The sequence below is a fragment of the Sinocyclocheilus anshuiensis genome, unplaced genomic scaffold, assembly GCF_001515605.1.
Source record: "Sinocyclocheilus anshuiensis isolate Anshui unplaced genomic scaffold, SAMN03320099.WGS_v1.1 scaffold68, whole genome shotgun sequence".
NCBI classification, from domain to species: Eukaryota; Metazoa; Chordata; class Actinopteri; order Cypriniformes; family Cyprinidae; genus Sinocyclocheilus; species Sinocyclocheilus anshuiensis.
In genome coordinates this window covers 1,200,430-1,225,406 of record NW_015555741.1, presented here as the reverse complement: position 1 = coordinate 1,225,406, position 24,977 = coordinate 1,200,430, and the positions used below count along the sequence as shown (strand labels likewise).

At 36.2% G+C, this 24,977-nt stretch overlaps 3 protein-coding genes across 5 annotated transcripts in view; 1 reads left to right on the top strand and 2 right to left on the bottom strand.

Annotated features, from left to right (window-relative positions):
- fcsk (fucose kinase) overlaps nt 1-3,536 on the bottom strand; it is a 16,305-nt gene extending 12,769 nt beyond the window's left edge. For all 3 annotated transcript variants that reach the window (XM_016466782.1, XM_016466780.1, XM_016466781.1), the window contains exons 1-4: nt 3,286-3,536; nt 2,695-2,846; nt 495-545; nt 298-420 (exon numbers count right to left, since the gene is read on the bottom strand). In XM_016466782.1, the coding sequence (XP_016322268.1) occupies nt 298-420; nt 495-545; nt 2,695-2,846; nt 3,286-3,367 (408 nt within the window). In that variant the 5' untranslated portion in view covers nt 3,368-3,536. The remainder of the gene's footprint in view (nt 1-297; nt 421-494; nt 546-2,694; nt 2,847-3,285) is intronic.
- A 1,035-nt stretch (nt 3,537-4,571) lies between these two features.
- Nucleotides 4,572-15,675, bottom strand: ptdss2 (phosphatidylserine synthase 2). The gene is made up of 12 exons (XM_016466821.1): nt 14,793-15,675; nt 13,443-13,544; nt 12,085-12,167; nt 9,601-9,668; nt 9,383-9,517; nt 8,745-8,795; nt 8,518-8,631; nt 8,319-8,437; nt 8,118-8,232; nt 7,889-8,034; nt 6,869-7,054; nt 4,572-5,423 (listed from the first exon to the last, which is right to left on the bottom strand). The coding sequence occupies exons 1-12, from the start codon at nt 14,891-14,893 to the stop codon at nt 5,264-5,266; spliced, it is 1,380 nt and encodes a 459-aa protein (XP_016322307.1). The 5' UTR covers nt 14,894-15,675; the 3' UTR covers nt 4,572-5,263.
- A 1,836-nt stretch (nt 15,676-17,511) lies between these two features.
- Nucleotides 17,512-18,582, top strand: LOC107673252 (cyclin-dependent kinase inhibitor 1C-like). Its single transcript, XM_016466772.1, has 2 exons — nt 17,512-18,158; nt 18,286-18,582. Exons 1-2 carry the CDS (start codon nt 17,666-17,668, stop codon nt 18,345-18,347), a joined length of 555 nt encoding a protein of 184 aa, XP_016322258.1. The 5' UTR covers nt 17,512-17,665; the 3' UTR covers nt 18,348-18,582.
- Nucleotides 18,583-24,977: the final 6,395 nt, after the last annotated feature.

Genomic DNA, 24,977 nt, shown 5'->3' with positions numbered 1-24,977 from the left:
CAGTGTAGAAAAATGAAAAGATATAATAAAATATTTACAAAAATGTGAGGGGTGTACTCACTTCTGTGAGATACATACATATATATATATATATATTAGTCAACAGTTGAAGTGGATCAAAAAAGTTCATCAAAGTTGTCCTAAGACAAGAACGCATTTTGGTTTTAGGTTAACTTTGATGAAAGGTTTTGATCCACTTCAAATATTGACTAGTGTATATAGTTAGAGAGAGAGAGCGAGAGGTGCATGAATTCATGTATATTTGTGTGTGCCTAACTGTGCATTTGTTCTGCTCACCTTTGTGGACAGACAGTCTAACAGCAGGTCTAAACAGCAAACGGCTCCTTCTACAGCATCTGATCTCTGTACAGGCATCCAGCAGAAAGCCCTGCTGCAGCCGTCCCATGGGAAATCTCTGCCCTAGAAACACACATACACCTATTAGCACATGTTTGAGAATAATCTTCATCTAAAATGCTTTTTTTATTACAGACCGTGTGTAGGATGAGAATGTGAGCTTCATCCAGAACATCTGCGTTCACCACCTAAACACAAACATGCACATTTAGGGGACTTTAAGTATATTTTAGAGGAAGATCCTTATGAATTGAAGACAGTACAGAGAAAACTCTATTCTGGTAATTTATCATGAACACAACTATTACAGTGCTGAATAAGATTACAAATATGAAATCTACAGGTGCATCTCAATAAATTAGAATGTCGTGGAAAAGTTCATTTATTTCAGTAATTCAACGCAAATTGTGAAACTCGTGTATTAAATAAATTCAATGCACACAGACTGAAGTAGTTTAAGTCTTTGGTTCTTTTAATTGTGATGATTTTGGCTCACATTTAACAAAAACCTACCAATTCACTATCTCAACAAATTAGAATACTTCATAAGACCAATAAAAAAAACATTTTTAGTGAATTGTTGGCCTTCTGGAAAGTATGTTCATTTACTGTACATGTACTCAATACTTGGTAGGGGCTCCTTTTGCTTTAATTACTGCCTCAATTCGGCGTGGCATGGAGGTGATCAGTTTGTGGCACTGCTGAGGTGGTATGGAAGCCCAGGTTTCTTTGACAGTGGCCTTCAGCTCATCTGCATTTTTTGGTCTCTTGTTTCTCATTTTCCTCTTGACAATACCCCATAGATTCTCTATGGGGTTCAGGTCTGGTGAATTTGCTGGCCAGTCAAGCACACCAACACCATGGTCATTTAACCAACTTTTGGTGCTTTTGGCAGTGTGGGCAGGTGCCAAATCCTGCTGGAAAATGAAATCAACATCTTCAAAAAGCTGGTCAGCAGAAGGAAGCATGAAGTGCTCCAAAATTTCTTGGTAAACGGGTGGCTCCTTTTGCTTTAATTACTGCCTCAATTCGGCGTGGCATGGAGGTGATCAGTTTGTGGCACTGCTGAGGTGGTATGGAAGCCCAGGTTTCTTTGACAGTGGCCTTCAGCTCATCTGCATTTTTTGGTCTCTTGTTTCTCATTTTCCTCTTGACAATACCCCATAGATTCTCTCTGGGGTTCAGGTCTGGTGAGTTTGCTGGCCAGTCAAGCACACCAACACCATGGTCATTTAACCAACTTTTGTAGCCAAATTCCTTGACACGTCTTTGTGTGGTGGCTCTTGATGCCTTGATCCCAGCCTCAGTCCATTCCTTGTGAAGTTCACTCAAATTCTTGAATCGATTTTGCTTGACAATCCTCATAAGGCTGCGGTTCTCTCGGTTGGTTGTGCATCTTTTTCTTCCACACTTTTTCCTTCCACTCAACTTTCTGTTAACATGCTTGGATACAGCACTCTGAATAGCCAGCTTCTTTGGCAATGAATGTTTGTGGCTTACCCTCCTTGTGAAGGGTGTCAATGATTGTCTTCTGGACAACTGTCAGATCAGCAGTCTTCCCCATGATTGTGTAGCCTAGTGAACCAAACTGAGAGACCATTTTGAAGGCTCAGGAAACCTTTGCAGGTGTTTTGAGTTGATTAGCTGATTGGCATGTCACCATATTCTAATTTGTTGAGATAGTGAATTGGTGGGTTTTTGTTAAATGTGAGCCAAAATCATCACAGTTAAAAGAACCAAAGACTTAAACTACTTCAGTCTGTGTGCACTGAATTTATTTAATACACGAGTTTCACAATTTGAGTTGAATTACTGAAATAAATGAACTTTTCCATGACATTATAATTTATTGAGATGCACCTGTATATTCATTTAAGGATGTACAGTATACAGAATTGTCCATTTCTATTTTAATATATCCTAAACAGTTATTTATTTCTATGGTGGCGTTATTATTTCTATGATATTAATAACAATTTTAAACAGTACAAATTTCAAGAAGACTGAAGTAATGATGCTGAAAAGGAATAAATTACATTTAACGTAGAAAACAGTTCTTTTAAACTGTAATAATATTTCACTGCATTAATGATTTATTGCATTTTGAATCAAATAAATGCAGTCATGGTGAGAATAAAAAGCTTTTTTATATTTAAAAAACTTAATTATTTTAAACTTTTGATCGGTAGTATAAATCTTTAAGGATCTTTATCCCATATGGGTCCTTTAGGTTCAAGAATTTCCTTTGGCAATCCTGCACACATCCTTTAGGATTCCTCTCCAAACCTCCAACCATCTGCACACACACAGAGCCCTCTATTGTAATGTGAAGCTCACGCTGTATCCGGCTCTGGCGCTCAGGTGTTCTGCAGCCACCAGCAGGGCGTTCAGTGTGGCCCCACCGCTGCCCAGCCGGGCGTGAGGGTCAGGAACGGTCAGCAGCAGGGCATCCTCCGGGAGAACACCACGCTTCTGACGCACCTCCAGCTCTGAAACACACACAAACCTCATGAGATCTACCTACACCTGGTCTGGAGATCTAGACCCTTTTACAACCAAGTACTGTGGTGGTTCCATGGTACGGTGATAGCATCAGATAGTAATACCACGGTACTTTGATGGCATCAGATGATAATACCATATAGTAATTTGGTATAATAATATGGCACCTAAATTCATGTACTTAATTTAAGATACTTTAAAGAATACTTTGGTATTACCATAATATAAAGTCCCAAACAACCCAGAGTAATACTATAGTACTTTTCTTTTTTTTGTAATTATCTATGTATTTTAAACATTATGTTATTGTTTCGTGACGTTCCAAGGCTGCCCAAATGGATTCAATAAAAACTCAAAGAAATGTACATATACCCTCTTTTTAATAAATCAGCACAGGCATACGATGAGAATAAATGATGAACTCACCTCTCTGGAAGGCATAAACACTGTCTCTATGTTGACATGTGAGCACGATAACTGTCCACTTCAGCAATCCTTTATCTGCCATCCTGGCGTGCTTTATTTCTTATTCTGTGACCAACAAACTGGCGCGTGCAAAAAGCAGAAGCGAACAGCGCCCGGATCCGATTTATTCGCCATCTGTCACAGGATTACAACTCAAGTTAAACGTTAACTACCTCATTCGTGCTCTCCGACCCCAAAACAGTGAACGCAACACTTCCGGACTACAAAGCAGCTTCTGGACTACAATCTGACTACAGGCACGGTGCGCTGGGAAATGTAGTTTTAATGTAATCTAGGTTTAATAATATTGACATGAATATGGTTATATGGATAGCAACGAATAAAATCGGTCAACAATGCCTAATAATATGGTTAACTTGGGGTACCTAAAACTAAATAATAATAATAAAAAAAGCAGGGGGTAAAAAGCGATTTTAGGAAGAAAGAGAACTAGAGATTTCTTACCCGAATCATTTTTCTTGGAAATTACAGTTTCAAACAATTGTAAACTAAAATAATAACAGTAATAAGTTTGTCTTTTGATTGCAAAATAAGTTTGGCTCTTGATTATAGCATAAATAAAAAAAATAAAAATACAAATTAACTCAATTTCTTACATGAATCTAAGAAGAAAAAGACGAAAAAAGGCTTACCTGAAATCAAAACTGCTAGTGCTTTGAATCAAATAAGCTCACTTTTCATAGACTTCAGCTTACATATTAATTTTCCTAAAAACAGCCAATATGAATGTAACATGCATTTCATAAATTAAAAAGACAGTTAAAGAACTCCTTTTTTATTTATTGAAAACATTATAAAATATGAACTCAGTTGTTCATTTCTATGTAACATGTTTACATGAACCACTATACGCAGAGGCAGACAGATCATCAAATGGTCCCACAAAGATTTCAGAGAGAGATAATCCTGATCATTCGGACGAGAACATATACTGCGATTTTAACTTTCCCCTCATAGTTAAATCAAAGCGAACCCTAAACACCTTCAGTAACAGCTCAGGCATTGGCGCTGAAGTCAAACTAGTGCTAGAAGTTTACATTCACAGTAAGATTATTATGGCGTTTGATACATCAGATCAGGCCGTTTTTGGACTTGCACATTATCAGAATACAGACGCACTACCACGCCACAACAGCACACAACCCCACTCACTGTGACCAGATACACGAACGGCCCAATACACTTACCGCATAAACTTTGGGATGACTTCCTGATGATTTTATTTTTTTTTTATCTGTGGTTTCCCTGCAGAAATAAACACAGCATCAGCATGATGAATGTTTTGGCCGTTATGGTCTCGTGCACACATTCACGCATGCAAACGAAAAGTAAAGTTCTTCGATTTTGGTCCAGTCATGGCACTGACTCGTGTTTAACAGGTCAGAAGGATTGTCCTTGTGTGAGGTGCTTGTGTAACAGGCACGCTAACTCCCTTTAGCATCCTAAGCATAGCAGAAGGACACAGCAGATTAAATAATTACATTCTTATAGCTTTTTAAATATAGTGTTGTAGCTCAAGCAGGATGTTTCCTGTGTTCCTACCCACTAAATGTAACTTAAAAACAATAGTTTTATTCATAAATGGCTGTATGTGCACTTCCTCTACCGTTAGTTCACTGCATAGTGTTCTGCATCGAAATGTGTTTTCCTGCATAGCACCGATCAATAAACCCAAAACCAGAGGGACAGTGAACCCCGAACCCTAAATGCCTCACCTATGTAACAGCTACAAAGACATATTTTTCCTAAATATACACAACAACCCTCTCCGCAGGGAGAGAAAATGATGGCATCATCTCTCTGGATGCCGCTCGACAGACACCATGAGCGTTGGTATGATCTGAACAGGATTATAAACACAAACGTGTGTCCAGTTGCGATGTGTAGTGCACGGCTGTTTGTGTGTGGAAGGATGGATTCATGGCTTCCTGTGTCGCACCGTGTCCATACTGCCGTTTAGTTTGCTACGGCCTGATGTGGCTAAATTGCTGCCGTCAGCGTGTCCAGGGACTCTGTCCCGCTCTGAAGACCCTTCCTGTCTGCGCCGGCGTGTTTCTTTGTACCGGAGTGTGATGTCACTGTCAACACAGAACACTTGGTCAGTTAACATGTTAGTCAGGACATTTAATCACTTCCTAAATCTTTAATTAATATATACAATACGCTACCAAACTATTATTTTTGCAGCATATAATATTGCACCTGCAGCAGTTTTTTTTAGGATGACTTCCTGATTCTGACAATTAAATAAATACATTTATTTTATATGCATATATACATACATATATGTTGCAGATTATCTACAATGTGTGTATATCAATTTTTACAAATAACAAACTTAAACAAAATTCTCATAATATATACACACACACACACACACATATATATACACACTAGGGGTGTAACGGTACACGTATTCGTACCGAACCGTTTCTGCATACAATTTTTAATTTTTTATTTATTATTATTATTATTTTTAAGTTGAGTGTTGATCATCTATTTAAAAATAAATAGCAATTAAATTTAAGTTTGGGTAAAGTTGTTAGGCCTAATTGTAACCTTTATAATGCAAAAGGGCTCCCAGTTTTAAGCATGAGCTGAGGTAGATTTTTATCACTAAGAAAATTTAAACTATAACTGAATGTATTTAAAGAAAGAGCAACTTGTTCAGTAAACCATTTAAAAAAAAAAAAAAGTTTAGTTTTTCCCCCTGCTGTACCGAAATCATACCGAACCGTGACGTTAAAACCGAGGTACGTAACGAACTGTCATATTTGTGTACCGTTACCCTAATACACATTATTCTTAAAAAAAATTATAAGCAGAATAGTATATACTGGGGCAGTATACATGTAAATACCATTCTGAAAAGAGCCTTGATAGTCATTTTGACTATTTGGATATGATTTATCTTCCAATGAAAGCTTGAAAATTATATTTTGTGCAAGAAATTAATTTATTATTAATAATTAGGGCTGGGATAATAAATCAATGCATTGCAAATCGAGTAATTACTCTGCATCGATTCTGAGATTTTCCGAATGCATCACGATTCTCTCTTGAATCGATTCTGAGCTTAGTTTTGAACAGCTGATGGCACCGTGTGCTTTAGAAACAGCCATACTCTAGCTTGATTCCAGTTTCTTACACACAAAACACTTGAACATAAAATAATAATTCCTACAGTTGAAGCGAATTACAAGGATGTTCATAGTGGGCTGTTTACATTAATCTCACATCATAAAAGCTGAGGTGCAAGTACATAACCACTTACATGACTCAGCCGAACACACAAGGGTTCTTCTCCATGAGCGTTTGAGAGTGCAGTTAAAAACTAGCCTAGAGCACCATCTGCTGTTAAAAACTAAGCTCAGAATCGATTCCAGAGAGAATCGTATTGCATTCCGAAAATCTCAGAATCGGTCCACGAATCACGATGCAGCGATTTATTGTCCCAGCCCTATTAATAAAAATTATTTTATTTTGCTATCGTGCTTATGGAGATGATTTGCAGGTTTATTACCGGATGAAGAACCGCCACAAGGTCCAAATGAGGATGAGGACGATTCCGAGTATCCAGCATTGTGTGATGAAGAAGGGGATTGGCAGCATGATGGTGTTGGGATCGTATTTGACCACGATCAGAAACTCCGTAACAGTGATGGCTGCCACAATCCACGCTTGCTGGCCCAACTTTTTATGGAATTTCCTAGAATCCAAATGAAACATTAGATTTACTTACTACAAACACAGTTAACACACAATAAATGTATGGCAGCACAGAAAAAAACCCAGTTCCTAGTGAGCTGCCTAACTAGGTCATATTTTTAGGCCTCATTAACATGAAAAAAAAAGCCACTCCAAACAACAAAAATCTTGTAAATGACTTCCAAAATAGAAGGAAGAATTGAGGGAAACTGATTTTAAACACAAATTAACTTTCACCCAATAAATGTGCATCAAAAGCATCAAATCATTATCTTAGCAACATGCAAATCAACTTTCCACTGGATTGAGATGTTAACGAAACCGCTGCTTGCGTCAGATTAAAGGAATAGTTCATCCAAAAAGGAAAATTTGCTGAAAGTTTACTCACCCCCCTCAGGTCATCCTAGATGTACTGTAGATGTTGGTTTCTTCATCGGTACAGATTTGGAGAAATTTAGCATTACATCACTTGCTCACCAATGGATCCTCTGCAGTGAATGGGTGCCGTCAGAATGGGAGTCCAAACAGCTAATAAAAACATCACAATAATCTACACGACTCCCATCCATCAATTAACATCTTGTGAAGCAAAAATCTGCATGTTTATAATAAGCTTTTCACTTCACAAGACATTAAATGACGAACTGGAATCGTGTGGATTATTGGTGAGCAAGTGATGTAATGTGATGTAAGAATGAAACAAACAAACACCTCTACATCCTGGATGGCCTGAAGTTGAGTAAAATTTCTTTTTTGGGTGAGCTGTTCCTTTAAGCCAGAATGCTGTCTTAGAAGGTAGCAGCCTACATAGACAACAGATCTAGAGTGAACTTACGGATCATCCATGAAGTCGTAGATCTCTCGCATAGCCACTCCACCCACATTCACAAAGAAGATGAGCCGCAGAAGCACCAGATAATGTTCAGGAGGCATCCACAACACAAACTTCAAATAGAACGTATTCAGCTCCGCCAATAAGAACTGCAAATAAGTGAAAGAAAATGGCATCATTTTTCATTCAAAATCATTGTGCAGTGATTGCATGTACTGATCATGTGACTCACTGTGAAAATAATACCCAACACCGCCAGCCATCTTCGCAGGTTAGAAGCGGGGCGCCACTCAAACTTCACCCAGCTGTACGGGGTAAACTGGAAGGCAATACGTTTGATTTTCCCCCTGAAACACAAAACTGCAGAATGTCATAACAGTTCAGTGTGTTTGACCTGCAGACACGTCTTTTCAGAGGTTTATCGTGTTTTTACTTGTATGTTGGGATGTTCCACAATCCCTGCCACTGATATGGCTTCATGGAGAGCCAACCGAGAGTCTTCATGCCACAGTATATGCCCAACCCATTACACACCAACACATCCATGATCCACTGCAGCAGGAGAGAGTCACTTCATGAGGATTTGTTTTATCTGCATGATTCACAGGGTGTATTTGGTTTGTTTTACTCACATGGTCCCACCAGCACTCAGAGAAGTTGGGCAGCTGGTGTTCGAGACTGTACTCCAGGAACTCAAACATCACACTGATGATCATACACATCCACCAGTCCCTGATCACCAGCGTCTGACACACACAGACATAAAACACATAACTAATAGTTTCTAATTCAGTTTTTTGATGCCATCTGCTGATTTTAGGTGTGTGGTAGCGCGTTCACAGATCAGATTTTGACCAACCTTAATGTACCAGCCGAGAAAATGGGCAGGAACAAATCCATCCATTTTGTCCTGTTGGGAAAATAATAAAATAATAATAAAAATAACCCAAATTTTTTCCTGCTGCAAAATCAAACTCAAGTATTAAATACAACATGAAATTAAAATGTGCTCTATTTCTTTAAATAAATGACCTTGGCCTTACCAATTGATCAGTGCATGTTATTTTAAAGAAAAAAAATGTTCATATTAAATTTTTTTTAAATATTCGGTTTGATTTGGAAATACATCAAATTACAGAATTAAATACTGATTCATGTTGTTTCTACATAGCTGTGCTAGTTTTATGTCTCTAATATCACACTGTATCCTCTTAATAATATTTCAATTTATATCGATATTTCATGTCTATTTATTTATTTAGAAAATAACCATGTAAGAGTAGGATAATGTACAGTCAGACAGTCATCATCATTACAGAGGTTATTGTCATACACAAATGACTGTACATTATCTGTAACAATGTATATGCATAATAAATCTGTGATGAATGATCAGATGGATATTTAAGTGACTAGCCATATGCGCAACCCTCTGTAACGGATGCATCTGTATTACCAGTGTCAATGTCGTTTATTAATATTGATTTTAATACATACCCAGATATTGTGGAAGGGGTCGGCAGGATGTCCAGGGTCATAAATGAGGCAGTTCCCGCCATAACCTCTTTCAGGAAGAGGGATGCCAAGTTTTGGGTCAATGTATTTCATAAACTGCCTGCCATCATGCACTGTCTGAAAGACAAATCAGAAATTTCAATATGACACAATATGGACAAAATATATGTAAAGTTGTGTTTTTGAAGCTGATAACAAACCTGAAACAGGATGAAGATGAGAAAGAGTTCATACACAACAGAAACGCATAGCCAGAAACGCCAGTATGCTGCAAAGACAAACACTTACCCATAAACATTAACTCTCATTTAAACATATAAAAGCACTAAAAATACTGATGCGCTAATATACAAATAACTATAGAATTGTGGGGGGTTTATGTTGGATGATTGAAATGTTTGTTTTCTGTATCACGCCTGAACTATTACAATTCATCTGCTTTTGGGTTATTGGGGTGTGTTGATTATTTAAGATTGTATGGCTACTTTGCCATATCATCAGAAATATTATTTTCATGGCAAACTCAAAATAGTACAAATTATAAATGAATCTCAATAACAATACAATTTCAGTTAAAAAATACAATTAAAGCCAATGTATTATAGAACTATTTTAAAATTACAGAAAATATTTTTCTTTCAGCAACATAAATATAGCAATTATTCAAGCTTTTTCAATGTTTCTGTGAGCCATCAGATACAATAATCAAGCATTTGGTCAATATGTAAAAAAGAAACGCAAACACCATTTTTTTTTTTTTAATTAACATGCTTGAATTAAGGAATTGAGATTAAGACGACCTCACATACTTCACTGGATTGAAATTTAACACCACTCACTGTGACAGTTAAGGTTTCTGCACACTGAGTCCGAATCTTTCATCCGAAATTTTCGCACGTTGAAAAATAAATACGACCTCACGTTGTGTCAATCACGTTTACACACTGCCTCCGAAACTTTCGTCCGTCATAAAAAAATTTGGACCAGGTTCGATTTTCTGCGTTTTCGCATCCGTAGCAAGCATTTTGATAGGAAAGGATGAGAATACGAAAAAAAAAAACGGAAAAACGCATACAAAAATTTCGGACTCAGTGTGCAAGGTCCTTTAGCCCAACTTATAATTTGTGTCTACATTTGTCTGTTATCTCGTGCCATTGAGAGGCTTCAATGACCGGAGGAGGAGACCTTCAATTATCTTTCAGGTTTCTGTGAGAGATGCATTGAAAGCTCTGATCCAGCTCGTCCAGCAAAGCAAGTCAGCCCTCATAACAGCGAGATCAACAGAGAGTGTTTTGGAGGAGTTGTGAGTTACTGTTGCTATGAAAGTATACTCATTGTTTCTTATGTTGAAACGGTCTCAGAAATCTACTTCATACAGTACCTTATCTTCTCATAATTTAAAGAAGTTAAACTACTGTCAATCTACGTCTTTGATTAGTTAGCTATGTTACAAATTAGTAAGTAGCAGCTACTACAAAAGCTATGTTTCTCAGGCACACAAAGATGATTTACAGTGAAAGCATCAAACTCAAACACAAATTTACAATAGGGCTGCGAAATGCACATTGCCATTTTTCCCAATAAAAATTCTAACTGCAATTTTAAATGTAATTTTGGGCTGCACAAAAAAAGTAGTAGTAGTAGTTATTTAATTTTATTTCCATGTCAGCATCTAAGGCTATCTTCATGGCAAAAACGGAGTTGGAATAATAAAAGAGTTACAAACACAAAATAAAAAATACAGCAGATAAAATAACACAAGGTTTTTTAAATTAACATATGATAAAAAAAAAAAAATCTAAAGTCTTTTCTGGTAAAACCTTACTGAACACATCCCTGAGTGACTTAAGAAAAAAAAAATCTTGTTTTTTTTTAGGACTGCAGAACTTGTCCAAAAAGTACGATTATATAGAAATAAAACAAACTTAACATTATTTATATTAGGGTGCTGATTACTACTCAATAGAATTATTAATAATATTGTAAACACTATAAAATTATTGTAAATTATTGTAACATTTCACTGTAAAAAAAAAACATATTTAAGATAAAATTTACTATACAGAACTGTAAAATTACAATTACAATATTTATACCACTATTTATTTATTCTTAAGTGTGCAGCCTTAATTTACGGTAAAAATAACTTCTGAAAACTCCTACATAATCAATTCTAAAAAAGGGATCATCTGCAGTTGAATTATTTACCTTTATACTGCAACACAAAAGAAAACATAAAATGCCATGTACAGACTTCTGGGAACACTACTGAGTGACTCAAATGACTGAGAAGACAAATGAATCAGTCTTCTCAACATGACTTGCAAGGCACCTTTAGAAGACTATATGATGATTGCATCAGCTCACACAATTGTAATGCAATGTGAAAAACAATGATGTATTTGTTTAGTCACGCATCACTGTTAGTTGTTGGAAAGCGTGTTACTGGAAAAGCTGTGTTATTCTTAAAACAGCTGAGTGACTGTCACATTACTGAAACCTGTGGTTAAGTCACTACTTTTAGCTACTCCACCTCAACAGCAGCAGGAGACCTCACAATTACAGCCTCTCAAAGCTGACCTGAAGGTGATGTGAAACCTGGGTTAAGGTTAAATCATCTCTGAATAAAGGTTACTGTTCTGACTTCAGTTAGGGTTAGATCATGTAAAGGTTACTGGTCTGACCTGGGTGAGGACGTGTGAAGGGTCCATCTTTAGCTTGTGTTACTCCAAAACAAAGGAACACCAGAATACTGGCCACAATTCCTCTGAAAAAGACAAAAAATACACAAATTAAAAACAAACACACTGGAGAAAATGTGAGTGGTTCTTTCGGTGTAAAATTCGCTGCCATGGTGTTTCTAGGACATTGCTAGGCAAATGCTAATGAATAGAATAGAAGAATGAATAGAAACAATGGCCGCCCACATTTTTAGTGACCTTGGTTCCAGGAATGTGTGATATAAACTTGCAACTGCTAGTTATAGAGTCAGAATTGCAAGATATAAAGTCGCAATCGCAAATGCAAGTTTCTCACAGTTCTGACTTTTTTCTCACAATTGAGAAAAATAAACTTGCAATTGCGAGTTGTAAAGTCCAATTTTAAGGATAATTGCGAGTAAGACTTTCTCAGAATTGCATGTTTGTGATTTATGATGCAATTCTGAGAAAAAAAAAGTCTGAATTATGAGATGAAAAGGCGCAATTGCATTTTTTATTCAGTGACGGAAATGGACTTCCATAGTTCTATGACTGGTGAAGAGTCGCTGCAGAATCATGGGAAATGTGTTTTTTTTTCACCAGGAAATCAATGATTTTAAGCAATACGCAAAATAATGAGGGCTGATGGCATCAACAAAAACATATTTCATCGATTAACAATCCTGCAGTAGGTCTGTCTTTAAAGGTTTATAAACTATCGTTCAAAATAAATAAAAACTAGGGCTGCACGATAAATCGCATGCGATATTTAATGCGCATCTTGTCAGTAAAGCCGGTTCTGTAATCAGCGGTAAATCTCCATCACCTGCTTTCAGATGGAGCAGTATTTACTACACAGAGCCGTAGTTCACTGACCAAGATGCGCGTTAAATATCGCATGCGATTTATCGTGCAGCCCTAATCAAAACCCGACTTTAGTTATTTAAGTGTGTCAGGTGGTCGTCTCACAAAGATCAATACTTGGGGTTGGTTCAAAACTAGCAAGAACTGCTAATAAATCTACACACTGTATATTTATACTGAAATACTAGCTGCTCTTTCTTCTGATAAAGGTCATGTGCGTTGAAGCACAGCAGGTCAGTCCGTGACCTGGACTTTGTGATCAGCAGCAGATGTCACACACAATCCTGTTAGCCAATAGAAAGCATGCCACTTGCCAAGGCCATCCCAGCTACAGCCATGTGGCATTTCTGTCCACATCGGACCACTTTAACTTTAGCTTCTGCTCAGGAGGAAATGGTGCGTGTCATTCTCTGGCGCTGTGAACTGAATTCTGGTCTCTGCTAAAGGTAAAGGACACACAGACTGCATGCCAGTCATACCTTTTAGTGTTGTACGCCGTGTCATGTGGCGTCTCCTCCAATAGTGTCACATAAACCAGAACACATGTCAGGATGAACAGCACGGTCACAGTATGTGCCCTCCTGCAGAGAAAAAGATGAAACAAGAGTACAGTGCTTGCATTCAAACATTATTGGCAGAAGTCTGGTTTGAGATTTTTTCCACATTCAAAACCTGCTGAGCTGGTATACAGGTTGATCATAAACACAACCACACCTCCACACACACACACACACACACACACACACACACACACACACGGGGAAGAGAGAAGAGATCAGTACAGCAGTTTATTACAGCAAATCCAGTTCTTGGAATTGATTTTCAAGAGGCAATTTGACCTTTAAGAGGTCAAGTTTTTATTCTCAACATTTATGGCTGTTACCTATAAAAGCAAACAGAAAATGAAGGTAGCCTTAAATAATAACTTTTCAAAGCCTTTTAATTGAGAAAAGCATAGCATTTAAAGGGGTACTTCACCCAAAAAAGTCAAGTCAAGACAACACTACTGTTTTGAACAAAAATAAATAAATAAAATAACAAAACAACTAAATAAATAAATAACTAAATATATATGATATATATAGTATTTTGGGAAAATCATCACTTTAGGCCTTACAATTTACAATACAACAAAGAAAAACAATTAGTACTATTGGATTTCTATTTCTATTATTATCATCATCATCATCATCATCATAAATATTAACAACGATCATTTGATTTATAGTAATCTGATTACATTAATTACTGCATTAAAAATCAAGATTAAAAACAAAAACAACTTCTGAATATTGGCTGAAAACTAAAACAAACAATTTATGCAGACAATTAGCATAAATGTTATTGGATTATTATTATGAATATTATCAACACAATAATTATTAAGATTATTATTAATATTATAATTATTGAGATTAACAAAAACATTATTATTAATATTATTATTTTAGTAATTTGGGATTCTTTGTGATATTATGAAATATATCAAATGTCACTCTTCGTTTAACGTTTATAAATCTATACACCGATCTGTCGTGTTTTTCTTCTTTACAGTTCGGTTTAAGAGACTAGGAGAGAAAGAGTCTCTTCCACAGCATCTGTCCGTCTTAAAGTCTTTAATTGATCGAGTGTCATTCTGCTGAGGTTGCAGAAGAGAAAAGCCGAGCAAAGCTGAACAGCCTCTGGACATCACACACACACACACACACACACACACAACATCATATCCCTACCTACACACATTCACCACAGAAAGGCAATGAAATCAAAGAACACACAATCAGTTAATAAACATAAACATCACCATAACATGAGTGGGGTGAACTCACCAGAAGAACGTGTTGGTTCCATCATCGAACACTTCACACTCAGAGCGGCCAGTTAACTGGATATCATCTGTGCCTGACCTCTTCCACTCACCTTTAGCCATCACGGCAGAGCTTAAACTAAACCTGAACTAAACTAAACCTAACCCACCTGTGATTTCCCTGACAACTGTCTAAAGCCAACACACATGAACCAAACTTACCCTCACACAACACACATATGACTTCCAACCTAAACTTAACAGACACCTGTGACAACTAAACCTAGTTGACACCTGAACTATCTGTAACCCAGCTGACCTGTCATGTCAAACTGAACCTAACCAATAGACCTGTGCTGAACTGATTCAACTGACCTGCAACTAAACTGACCACTAACCCACCATACCCTTGCTGTGATTTACAACCAAACTAATCCTGACTAACTCGCCTGAAATTAAAACTCAATCCTAACCAACCCAAACCCAACTCACTTGCGCTGAGATTTAAGCCTGAACTAACTAAACCAGAATAAATCGCTACAACCCAATAACTAACCCAAACCAACAAAGACTCACCTGAACTAGCTAAACCAGCGCAGCTGTGCGGAGACTTAAACCTGGAATAAAACATAAAACTACTCAAATCACAGTAAGCCACGAGCTCGTGCGCGTCCCATCACTAGCCGGTAACGGAGCGCGAGCGCATTAACCGCGAGGTTTTGAGAACCGGCAGGAAAATGACCTCTTCAAGCTTCATATATGAACGCAACGCGAACGCACCATCCTCTGAAAGCCAATAAAACGATTTTACCGAGTGCAGCAGGCGCACGCGCACCTCTCATGCGCTTCAGAAAAATATAACCATCGTAAGGTCGCGGGGCATGGCGTCATGTCCGCTCATCCCTCAAGGCGGCGTCACAAATGTGTGTGTTTGGTCATCAAAGCATGCGCACAACATGCCGCTCTGTTCTGCATCCACAATCAGTGATGAACACATCACTATGTATTTATTGTTTATTGTTTATGTATATGCATTTAATAAATGTGTAACGTACGAATAGTTGTAAGTATATTATACGAGTCTATACTTTATACATCTATTATATTATGCACACGGGTTTATTAAACATGAGCGCACTAACAATCTTTCAAATAAAGACTAACCGGTTTAAACACAGGATGACAGGTTATTAGGTGTGGTGGAAAGCTTTATATAATCATAAGAAATGTCCATCACATGATCACAGGAGACCATGAAAGTACATTAAACCAGGAACTTTAAAACTAATAGACGACAACACTGTGATAACATCCATACATTATGTAAGCAGTCTGTTTATGCACAACACATTATCTCCTGCTTTGGCGTAGTAATGGTGTTTCTGTTTACAACTCTAAAAGCTTTTACAGGAAGCAGATTCAGCGCAAATACAGCACTCAGTCAGTCTCAACATGTCAGTGGTTCTCAGCAGAGCTCAGTTCACTTATTTATAATTGTAAGGGTTAAACTGTACTATTACTAAGCCTTAACTCTGTGTCTCTCTCATAATAAACCTTGTTATATGTGCTTGTTGCAGAGCTAGATTTGTGTGTATTTGTTAGACTCCAATTCAGACTCATTTGTCCACTAATACATGCAGATTACAGAATATAAATATGATGAGTGAAGCCAGCAATTAACAAGGCCATAAACTTCTTATCTGATCTTATTTAGATTTGCCTCAAAGTTTATTTAACGTAATACTACACTGTGATTAAAAGGGGGCGCTGTTGCACTATTCACAGACACAAAGCTCAACTATAACGATTCATTTCTCTTTTTTTTTCTCTCTCTCCCTCAACTACAGACTCTTGACTCAGGGGTTGATTTTTATTGCTACAAGATTTCAACCCTTGTCTTTTTGTTATGCGAAGGTCAAATTAACACTGAACTGGAAAGTTTATGCTTTCATGATTTTATTATAAGTTTCTAACTTCATATTACGGTAATATCAATTAATATAATAAAGCACTGATTTAGATTTGCTACTTTTAAATACTTCAATCTTCAATCAGATTCTATTGTTTTTTTTTCCTTGTCCCAGACCCATATTTTAATATTAAAATATAAAAATACATAGTAAAAATATAAATTATTATATGTCTTAAAAAGTGTGAAATAAACACGTTGTAAATTTTTTTTTTGTTATTATATGAACATAATAATAAAATAATTGATAGTGTAGTTACTTGTTTACAAAGGACGAAACAGTGTCAGTGAAGAACGTGTTAAAATTAAATAAGAGACAATTTGATGAGAAATCGAAATAAATGTCACTTGAATAGAATGTTTTTATTGTGTATTATTCCAATCAAACCGTCAAATTATTTTTTTGTATATGACAGGCTACACACATATAGGCCTACCTACAACATATTCTTTAGAAAATAAGTTTTAAGCATCTAACTGAACACTTTTTGATGGCTATCGTTTTGATGTATTGGATTATAATTAGTTTTTAATTAGACGGTTATCTTTAGTTTAGCGTATTTTACTCCGGGTGGTGCAATGTGAGCGGCGGGGGAAAAAGCGCTAAAATTATACATTTAAACGAAGAGCGAAAGGCAACGATGCACAACCAATCACAACAGAATATATGCGGGTCTAACCAATCACAGAGGAGTAGAGGCGGGTCTAACAACAGAACCAAAAGGACGGGGGATGTTGACCAATAGGAGTAGAGCGTGTAGTTTTACACCGCTGAGGCGCAGGACTTTAAATCTGTCGAGATTAAATCACGGCCAGATCTGGAGCTTTACGATTTATAACGACGTGTGTTGTAATTCACACTGACTTTTTTGCCCTTTTTTAAAATTATTTAGCCCATTTTATTCTGGATTTGTCCGCTATCGACGATGTCTGCCGTCCTGCTTTCCACCATCGCCAGGGAAAGACTGGCTCCACCGAAAACTGTTCCTCAGAGGAGCGCAGAGATGCTTCCTCTACTGAAGAGCACGGGAACATGCAGAAATCTATTCGGCCCGGTGGATCACGACGAGCTGAGGCAAGAATTATCCTCCAAACTTCGCGAAATATCTGAACGAGATCAGCTGAGGTGGAACTTTAACTTCAGCGAAGGACAGCCGCTGGATGGGGATTTAAAATGGGAGGAAAGTCGAGCTGAGGACTGTCCGCGGTTCTACAGAGAAACGACTGCCGTATCAAAGAGGCCTTTTGTGGACTTGCCCACGACAGAAAGAATCCCCCAAGTTGCCCCAAAATGTGTGGGTCGTTCAATGAAGATTTTGAACCAAAGGAACCATATAAACAAGTGTAACCGAAGAAAATTATCTCGCAAAACAGTCGCTCGCGTCCAGACCAAGAGACTCGTAGACATGCGCATTACAGGTAACGCTAACTCAACAATACGCGCCCAATAATACTGCTATAAAATAAATACTAGTCATATAGCCTATAACAGAACAATGACAACACAGTGTTCGTGTTTTAATGTCGTGAATTTGTTTTCTTGTAGATTTTTATGGGAAGAGGAAGAAAACGGACAGTGTTCATAAGGAAAGCGGAAACTTGGAATAAAAACGCGTCTTCTGAAGAAAAAAAGCGCACCAATGCGTGCGTCACAGAGTGGTGGCGGGAAAAGGCCGGAAGTAATGACGTCTCAGAGTCTGACTCAAGTTATTGCGTGATAATGTGATTCTGGAATCGTATTTATTCACTGCTGTATGTGCCATTTAAACATGTAGAAGCAGCCCTGGTTGCTCTTTACAGTTTACAACTGATAAGTAACTTTAAATTAAAGTCAGGACAAGTAAGCCTATTTATTGTTGTTTTATTTATATATATATATATATATATATATATCAGCATGTATATATTTTGTAATGACCTAAGTTATTTATTTATTGTTTTTTCACTTTTACATTTACATTTCATGTGTATTTTGTGGTTGAAAATTTAGCTTTATTTTCTTGAGCAAAATCACAATCCTGAGCCATATTTGTCATTGTTGTAAAGATGTTCCTTTAATAAATGTGTACATATAAACTTAAGTTGTGTCTCGTCTAATCTGTGTTTTTTTCTATAGATATAATAGATATAATATTATCTATATTTTAAGATATAATAGTTAAAAATAAGTCTATTGTTCTTAATACCTTTACAAGCATACACTGTTGACTGGGGTCTTGTGACACAGAAAATCACAACTATTACCAAACATCTTGTAGATTTACAGTAACACACATCCAGCATAACAGTATTATTTGGGTCATTCTTGTTAAGTAATACCATTTGAGCTTTGTAGTTAAAAATGAATGCTGTTTTCTGGGTAAGTTCAGGAACAGAAACTCTTGATAACACAATGGTATGGAAATTATGTAAAAGCACACTGAAAAAAAATGGTGTAGAAATCATTTGTACTCAGAAATTGCTAGGAAATGTCACAATTATAAAGAAATGGCAAGAAACACATTAATTAAATATTTAATAAGACCGACAGCATTTTCTTGTAAAAACACAAAAATCGTTTTATTTACAAAAAAAAGTAGTTCAAAATTAAAGTTGTTCATTACTTAAGGGTCTCAACTTTTTGTTTTGTTAAAGTTTTAGTACTTTTGTTGTGTTCTTGTCATTTTTAGTAGTTTTTTATGTCTATAGTTTTTTATATAGCTTTATTTGTAGTTACTTTAGTAGCAACAAGTTAAACTAAATTAAAATGAGAAATGTTGCCTTGGCAACTCGATTTTTTTACAGCTTTTATTTTATTTTATTTCAAACAATTTTTCCCAATAGTTTCAATTTTACTTTTACATAACCTATAGGCTAACTATAATAACCCTGATAATATAGGCTATACATAATAGGATGGAATATGTGAGGCAAATATTTTTGAGTTTTTCTCACCAAAATTATGTCACTTTTTCAAGGACAGTGTCACTGGCCTTTGTTTTGTGTTTGTGTTTGTGTGTGTGTGTGTGTGTGTGTGTGTGTGTGTAAGGACTAAAAGAATGGAAAGAGAAATCGAGGACACAGATTATCAACTAAAACAATGTTTACAAGAAAACATGTTTGAAAACATTTCGATTATGCTATAAAAATACATTTAAATACATTTTAAAAATCGTGGAATAATTGTTAATATTTTGACTATCTTTCACGTTAGAACTTAGCATCAAAATGGCAACATTATTTTAAACCAAGGTAATAACACAAACCTCACGATTTGAGGTATCATACTGTCCGCAGCCCAGACATCGTCAGCCTAATACTAGGATTAGTGGTTTGTTTAAATTGCCTTTGCAAGCACAACTGAAAGAAAGAAAATGGCGTCGGGGGAGGGGAGGGGACTGAATGTTTTCAAGACCACATAGGCAGAACAAAAGCGGCTCGAAAACGAGCGGGAGAGATGAAAAGAAAGGATGAGAGCGTGCCATCTCGCTTTGACCTGCAAATTAGGCCGAATTAAAGCTCTGTGACCCGCACGCTCCTCCCACATCTCCCGCGAAAACACCTGCTGGAGCGCGTGCTGCATACTTAAACACAGAGACTCGCCGGTGATCTGCTTAATATTCATGCGTTTAACAATAACATCTGTATGACAGAGAGCCCATCTTCACTCTCAGACAGCAAACAGCTGAGCTCAAAATGTCCCCATTGTAGCTTTACACTGTTAGGGCCTATTATTTGTACAAATCTCGTTTTTTTCTCTCAGAGTTCCTAATCCCAGACCAGTTTCTGATTGCATTCGCTTGACTTCAAATTCAAAATATCAAAGCTCACCTAAAAATACAAAGGACTTAGGGTACCTGTACAAACAAGATAAAAGAAACGCCAGATAAAAGAACCAGCATATATGAGTTGAATGGAACAGGAAGGACCATCTGACTCCAATTACTTTTAACTGATGTGGTTTTCTATAGGATATACCTAATGGTCTGAGACTAAAAGTCCACATCAATCATGCACAATTGTAAATATTGGTGGGAGAAATGCACATCAAACATCATTTAAACAGCACTGTATTTGAACAAAATTAAATACAAATACCCTGAATGAATGACAAGATTGCATGTTATAGGGTTGCAATTGTAACCTAAATTAATCTAGCTACTTTGGGACAAAAAAGTGGTTTGTAGTTGTTGATACTTAGTATATGAAACCATGATTCACACTCTTTTTAGTATATATTTTAGTTTTTAGATTCAATCTTCTTTTTAGTGTTTATTTTACATTATTCACCAAACAGAAGTAGCTGTTATTACTTGCCCTAAACTGAAGAAATATATTGCTTTTATCATGTTTTCTTAGAATACATAGTTAAAAGAGCTTGACGAATACAGTCAGTACTACAATATTTGTAAAAATTAAAATGAAATTATTTACTTATTTTCCTACCATGCTGTAGAAAGAGTATTTCCTGGGTGTTAACATTTCAAGAGTTGTAACATTCATAACAAAATGATGCATAAACAGGGTTGCATATTAACCCATATTATTTGTGTGTGTGTGTGTGGGTGGGGGGTAATTAAATGTAGTTAATAATTAGACATACATTTTTACTGCAATTAACTGAATAATAATTCTATATTCTCAACATTTTGACTCAAATATTAAAATTTGCCATCCAAAAAATTTGTTTCTATAGATTTGAAGAAATTCAGCATATAACTTGCTCACCAGTAGATTCTCAGCAGTGAATGGGTGCCGTCAAAATGAGAGTCCAAACAGTTGATAAAAACATCAAAATAATCCACACCACTCCAGTCCATCAAGTAAAAAAATTTTTTTTAACTTCTAGCCAAAATAGCCTATGAAAAAATGTCTGAAAATACAAATACCCTGAATGAATGACAAGATTGCATGTTATAGGGTTGCAATTGTAACCTAAATTAATCTAGCTACTTTGGGACAAAAAAGTGGTTTGTAGTTGTTGATACTTAGTATATGAAACCATGATTCACACTCTTTTTAGTATATATTTTAGTTTTTAGATTCAATCTTCTTTTTAGTGTTTATTTTACATTATTCACCAAACAGAAGTAGCTGTTATTACTTGCCCTAAACTGAAGAAATATATTGCTTTTATCATGTTTTCTTAGAATACATAGTTAAAAGAGCTTGACGAATACAGTCAGTACTACAATATTTGTAAAAATTAAAATGAAATTATTTACTTATTTTCCTACCATGCTGTAGAAAGAGTATTTCCTGGGTGTTAACATTTCAAGAGTTGTAACATTCATAACAAAATGATGCATAAACAGGGTTGCATATTAACCCATATTATTTGTGTGTGTGTGTGTGGGTGGGGGGTAATTAAATGTAGTTAATAATTAGACATACATTTTTACTGCAATTAACTGAATAATAATTCTATATTCTCAACATTTTGACTCAAATATTAAAATTTGCCATCCAAAAAATTTGTTTCTATAGATTTGAAGAAATTCAGCATATAACTTGCTCACCAGTAGATTCTCAGCAGTGAATGGGTGCCGTCAAAATGAGAGTCCAAACAGTTGATAAAAACATCAAAATAATCCACACCACTCCAGTCCATCAAGTCCATTTTTTTTAACTTCTAGCCAAAATAGCCTATGAAAAAATGTCTGAATGGTGGATTTATTTCTTGCAAACAGCTTTTTGCTCTCATTCTGACGGCACCCGTTCACTACGGAGGATCCATTGGTGAGCAAGTGGAATGCTATTAATTTTCATCTTTTCAAATGAAGAAACAAATCAACATTTTAAGAAGGAATACAGATTCTAGGTCAATTTTTTATGCTACATAATAGTTTATCTAATCAGCCTCACAAACAAAAACATGAGAATTGTGCATTAAAATATGCAAAAAAAACAAAAAAACATCATAAATCACCAAAATATACTGTACTTGTGAAAAGTGCTTGTGTGTGCCATACCTAGATCTGTGAACATAGTGAAGTTACAGGGCAGATGTCGTCCCTCATGAGTGCTGGGGTCTCCAGTCTTTCTCACCCACTCCACAGCTGCGTCTCCATGGACACCAGCTGGCCAACCACATCCAGCAGGGGGAGGGGTCAGTCGAGGCATAGATCACCAGCTGACACACTCACTCAAGCACATCAAATCCAGCCGATCTGTGATGTCAGAATGTTGTCACGTGATCAAGCAGCAGTCATGAATTAGTAACTCACCAGCTGACAGAATGACTCTTGCTTGGGAAAACTCCTGTCTGTGTAATTAATGAGTGCTTCTTGACATGTTTATTTTAGTATATGCTAATGTAGCTTTATTTAACATTTTGAATTAGATTTGATTATTATATTTTCTCTTCTCATTTTAAAGTTTTAATAGTTTTGTTGTTTTTATCATTTTTGTTAATCTTAGTTTTTTTATATATATATATGTGGTGTTTATTAATTTTTATTCATTAGTTTTAGTGTATTTTAGTACTTCCAAGTTAAATTAAACAAAAATAAGAAATGTTTAAGTTTCATTTCATTTCAGTTAAAAAATAACTAGTTAACTAAAGTTAACTACAATAACCCTGGTTCTTGGGTGGTCTGTATGGTTGAATAAAAGTGAACAGAAGAACTAAAAGTTGTACAAACAACATTATGCAGGCTACAGAAAGGTTTTATTTGTTCCTGTGTTATGTTGGCAAACTGTAGGCTAAAAAAGTCAAACTTATTCAGGCTTAATTAGATAATATATTATATTCCAGTTGTTTATTTAAGATGTTTTTACGCACGTTATTTCATAAAAAATTTAGATTTTGAAATAAGTTTTCACAAAAACTCCAACTTTTTTGGAGACTAAAGAGCTCTGAGCTTTTTATTCGCACATTTGGTTGACCAATATATATGTAACTTAGGTGTAACGTATATTTATATTGTGCTTACATATTTATTTGTCATTATCTTTATAATTGGATGTAAGTGACTTGGATGTAAAATGCATATTTTATTAGTATGTATGTGAATGAACAAAATATTCAGTACCATGTTATTATTACCTGATACGTTTTGTTTTATATTTAGTAGGCAACCAACTTTAAGTAGCAGAGAGCTGCTGTAGTATGAGTTAAGTCCTTGATCTTTACTAACTGATAACAAATATACCAAGTCCGATGTCCTACCTGTTATTAAAACTGGGTGGGAGCTGAAAGCCACCCAGAAACTACCGAGCATCATTATAGAGCCCCAAACCATGCGGAAGGGCAAGATTATCCCTCAGTTCTCTCAGATCGGTTGCATATAGACGTCTGCTGCAGGGGTAATTTCAGTTTGTGGGTGTTTATGTGTGTGATCCTCCCTAATGTGGTTGTGCTCAAACCACGGCAGCTAAAAACCCTTCTGCTTCCTCCTGAAAGCAGAAGAATCCTACTGAAACGCTAATGAAGAAAAAGCAGACAGCAGAAAACAGAAGCTGTAATCACTCAATCCAAGAAAATCTGAGAAAAATACACGAGCTTCCCACAAGAGGTTATCACTGCTGTCCGCCATGCAGCAAAGCAACTAACCCGGGGCTGCTGCAGGGGACTGTCCCTGTAATAAGTGCACTGTAAATAGCCTCAGATATAAGTGTCTAAATGAATGCTTATGTACTGAGAAATGACTACTCACCAGCAGCAAATCATTCGTTTTTGGATTTGGACATATTAGCATGCATGTTGCGTTACAATACAGCTAGAAACACTCAAGTTGTAGAGTTCCAGATGCCAAAATTAGACTTTTGGTGGAGACAACAAAGCCGAGATTCCTGCAGAAGATCTGAATATCTCACTCTTAGTTTACATTTTTGTACAGTTTTTAACCAGTGATCCTCTCTTTCTCTCCCTGGAAAAAATGCCAACTAGTCGAAGTCTAAACATATTTTAATTGAGTCACAAAGTAATTATTCAGTGTCTTTTTATCAAAAGAACATGTTGAAGGCCATGTGAACCAAAAGAGCAACTTAGTATCAGTGCAGGTGCAAGGTCAGCTGAAGTGAGACAGTAAATCACAGAGGCCTAAAATCAGGGTTTCATCCAGGCAATTCTATGAACATATCTTTAACGTCTGATAAAAATATACTATACTATAATGTTAACGCTGTGCAATATGAACAAACATGCTCACATCATATTGTGTACTCCCCAAAAAAAACCAAAAATAAAACATAAGTCTTACACATACATATATATATATATATATATATATATACAGTATATATATATATATATAT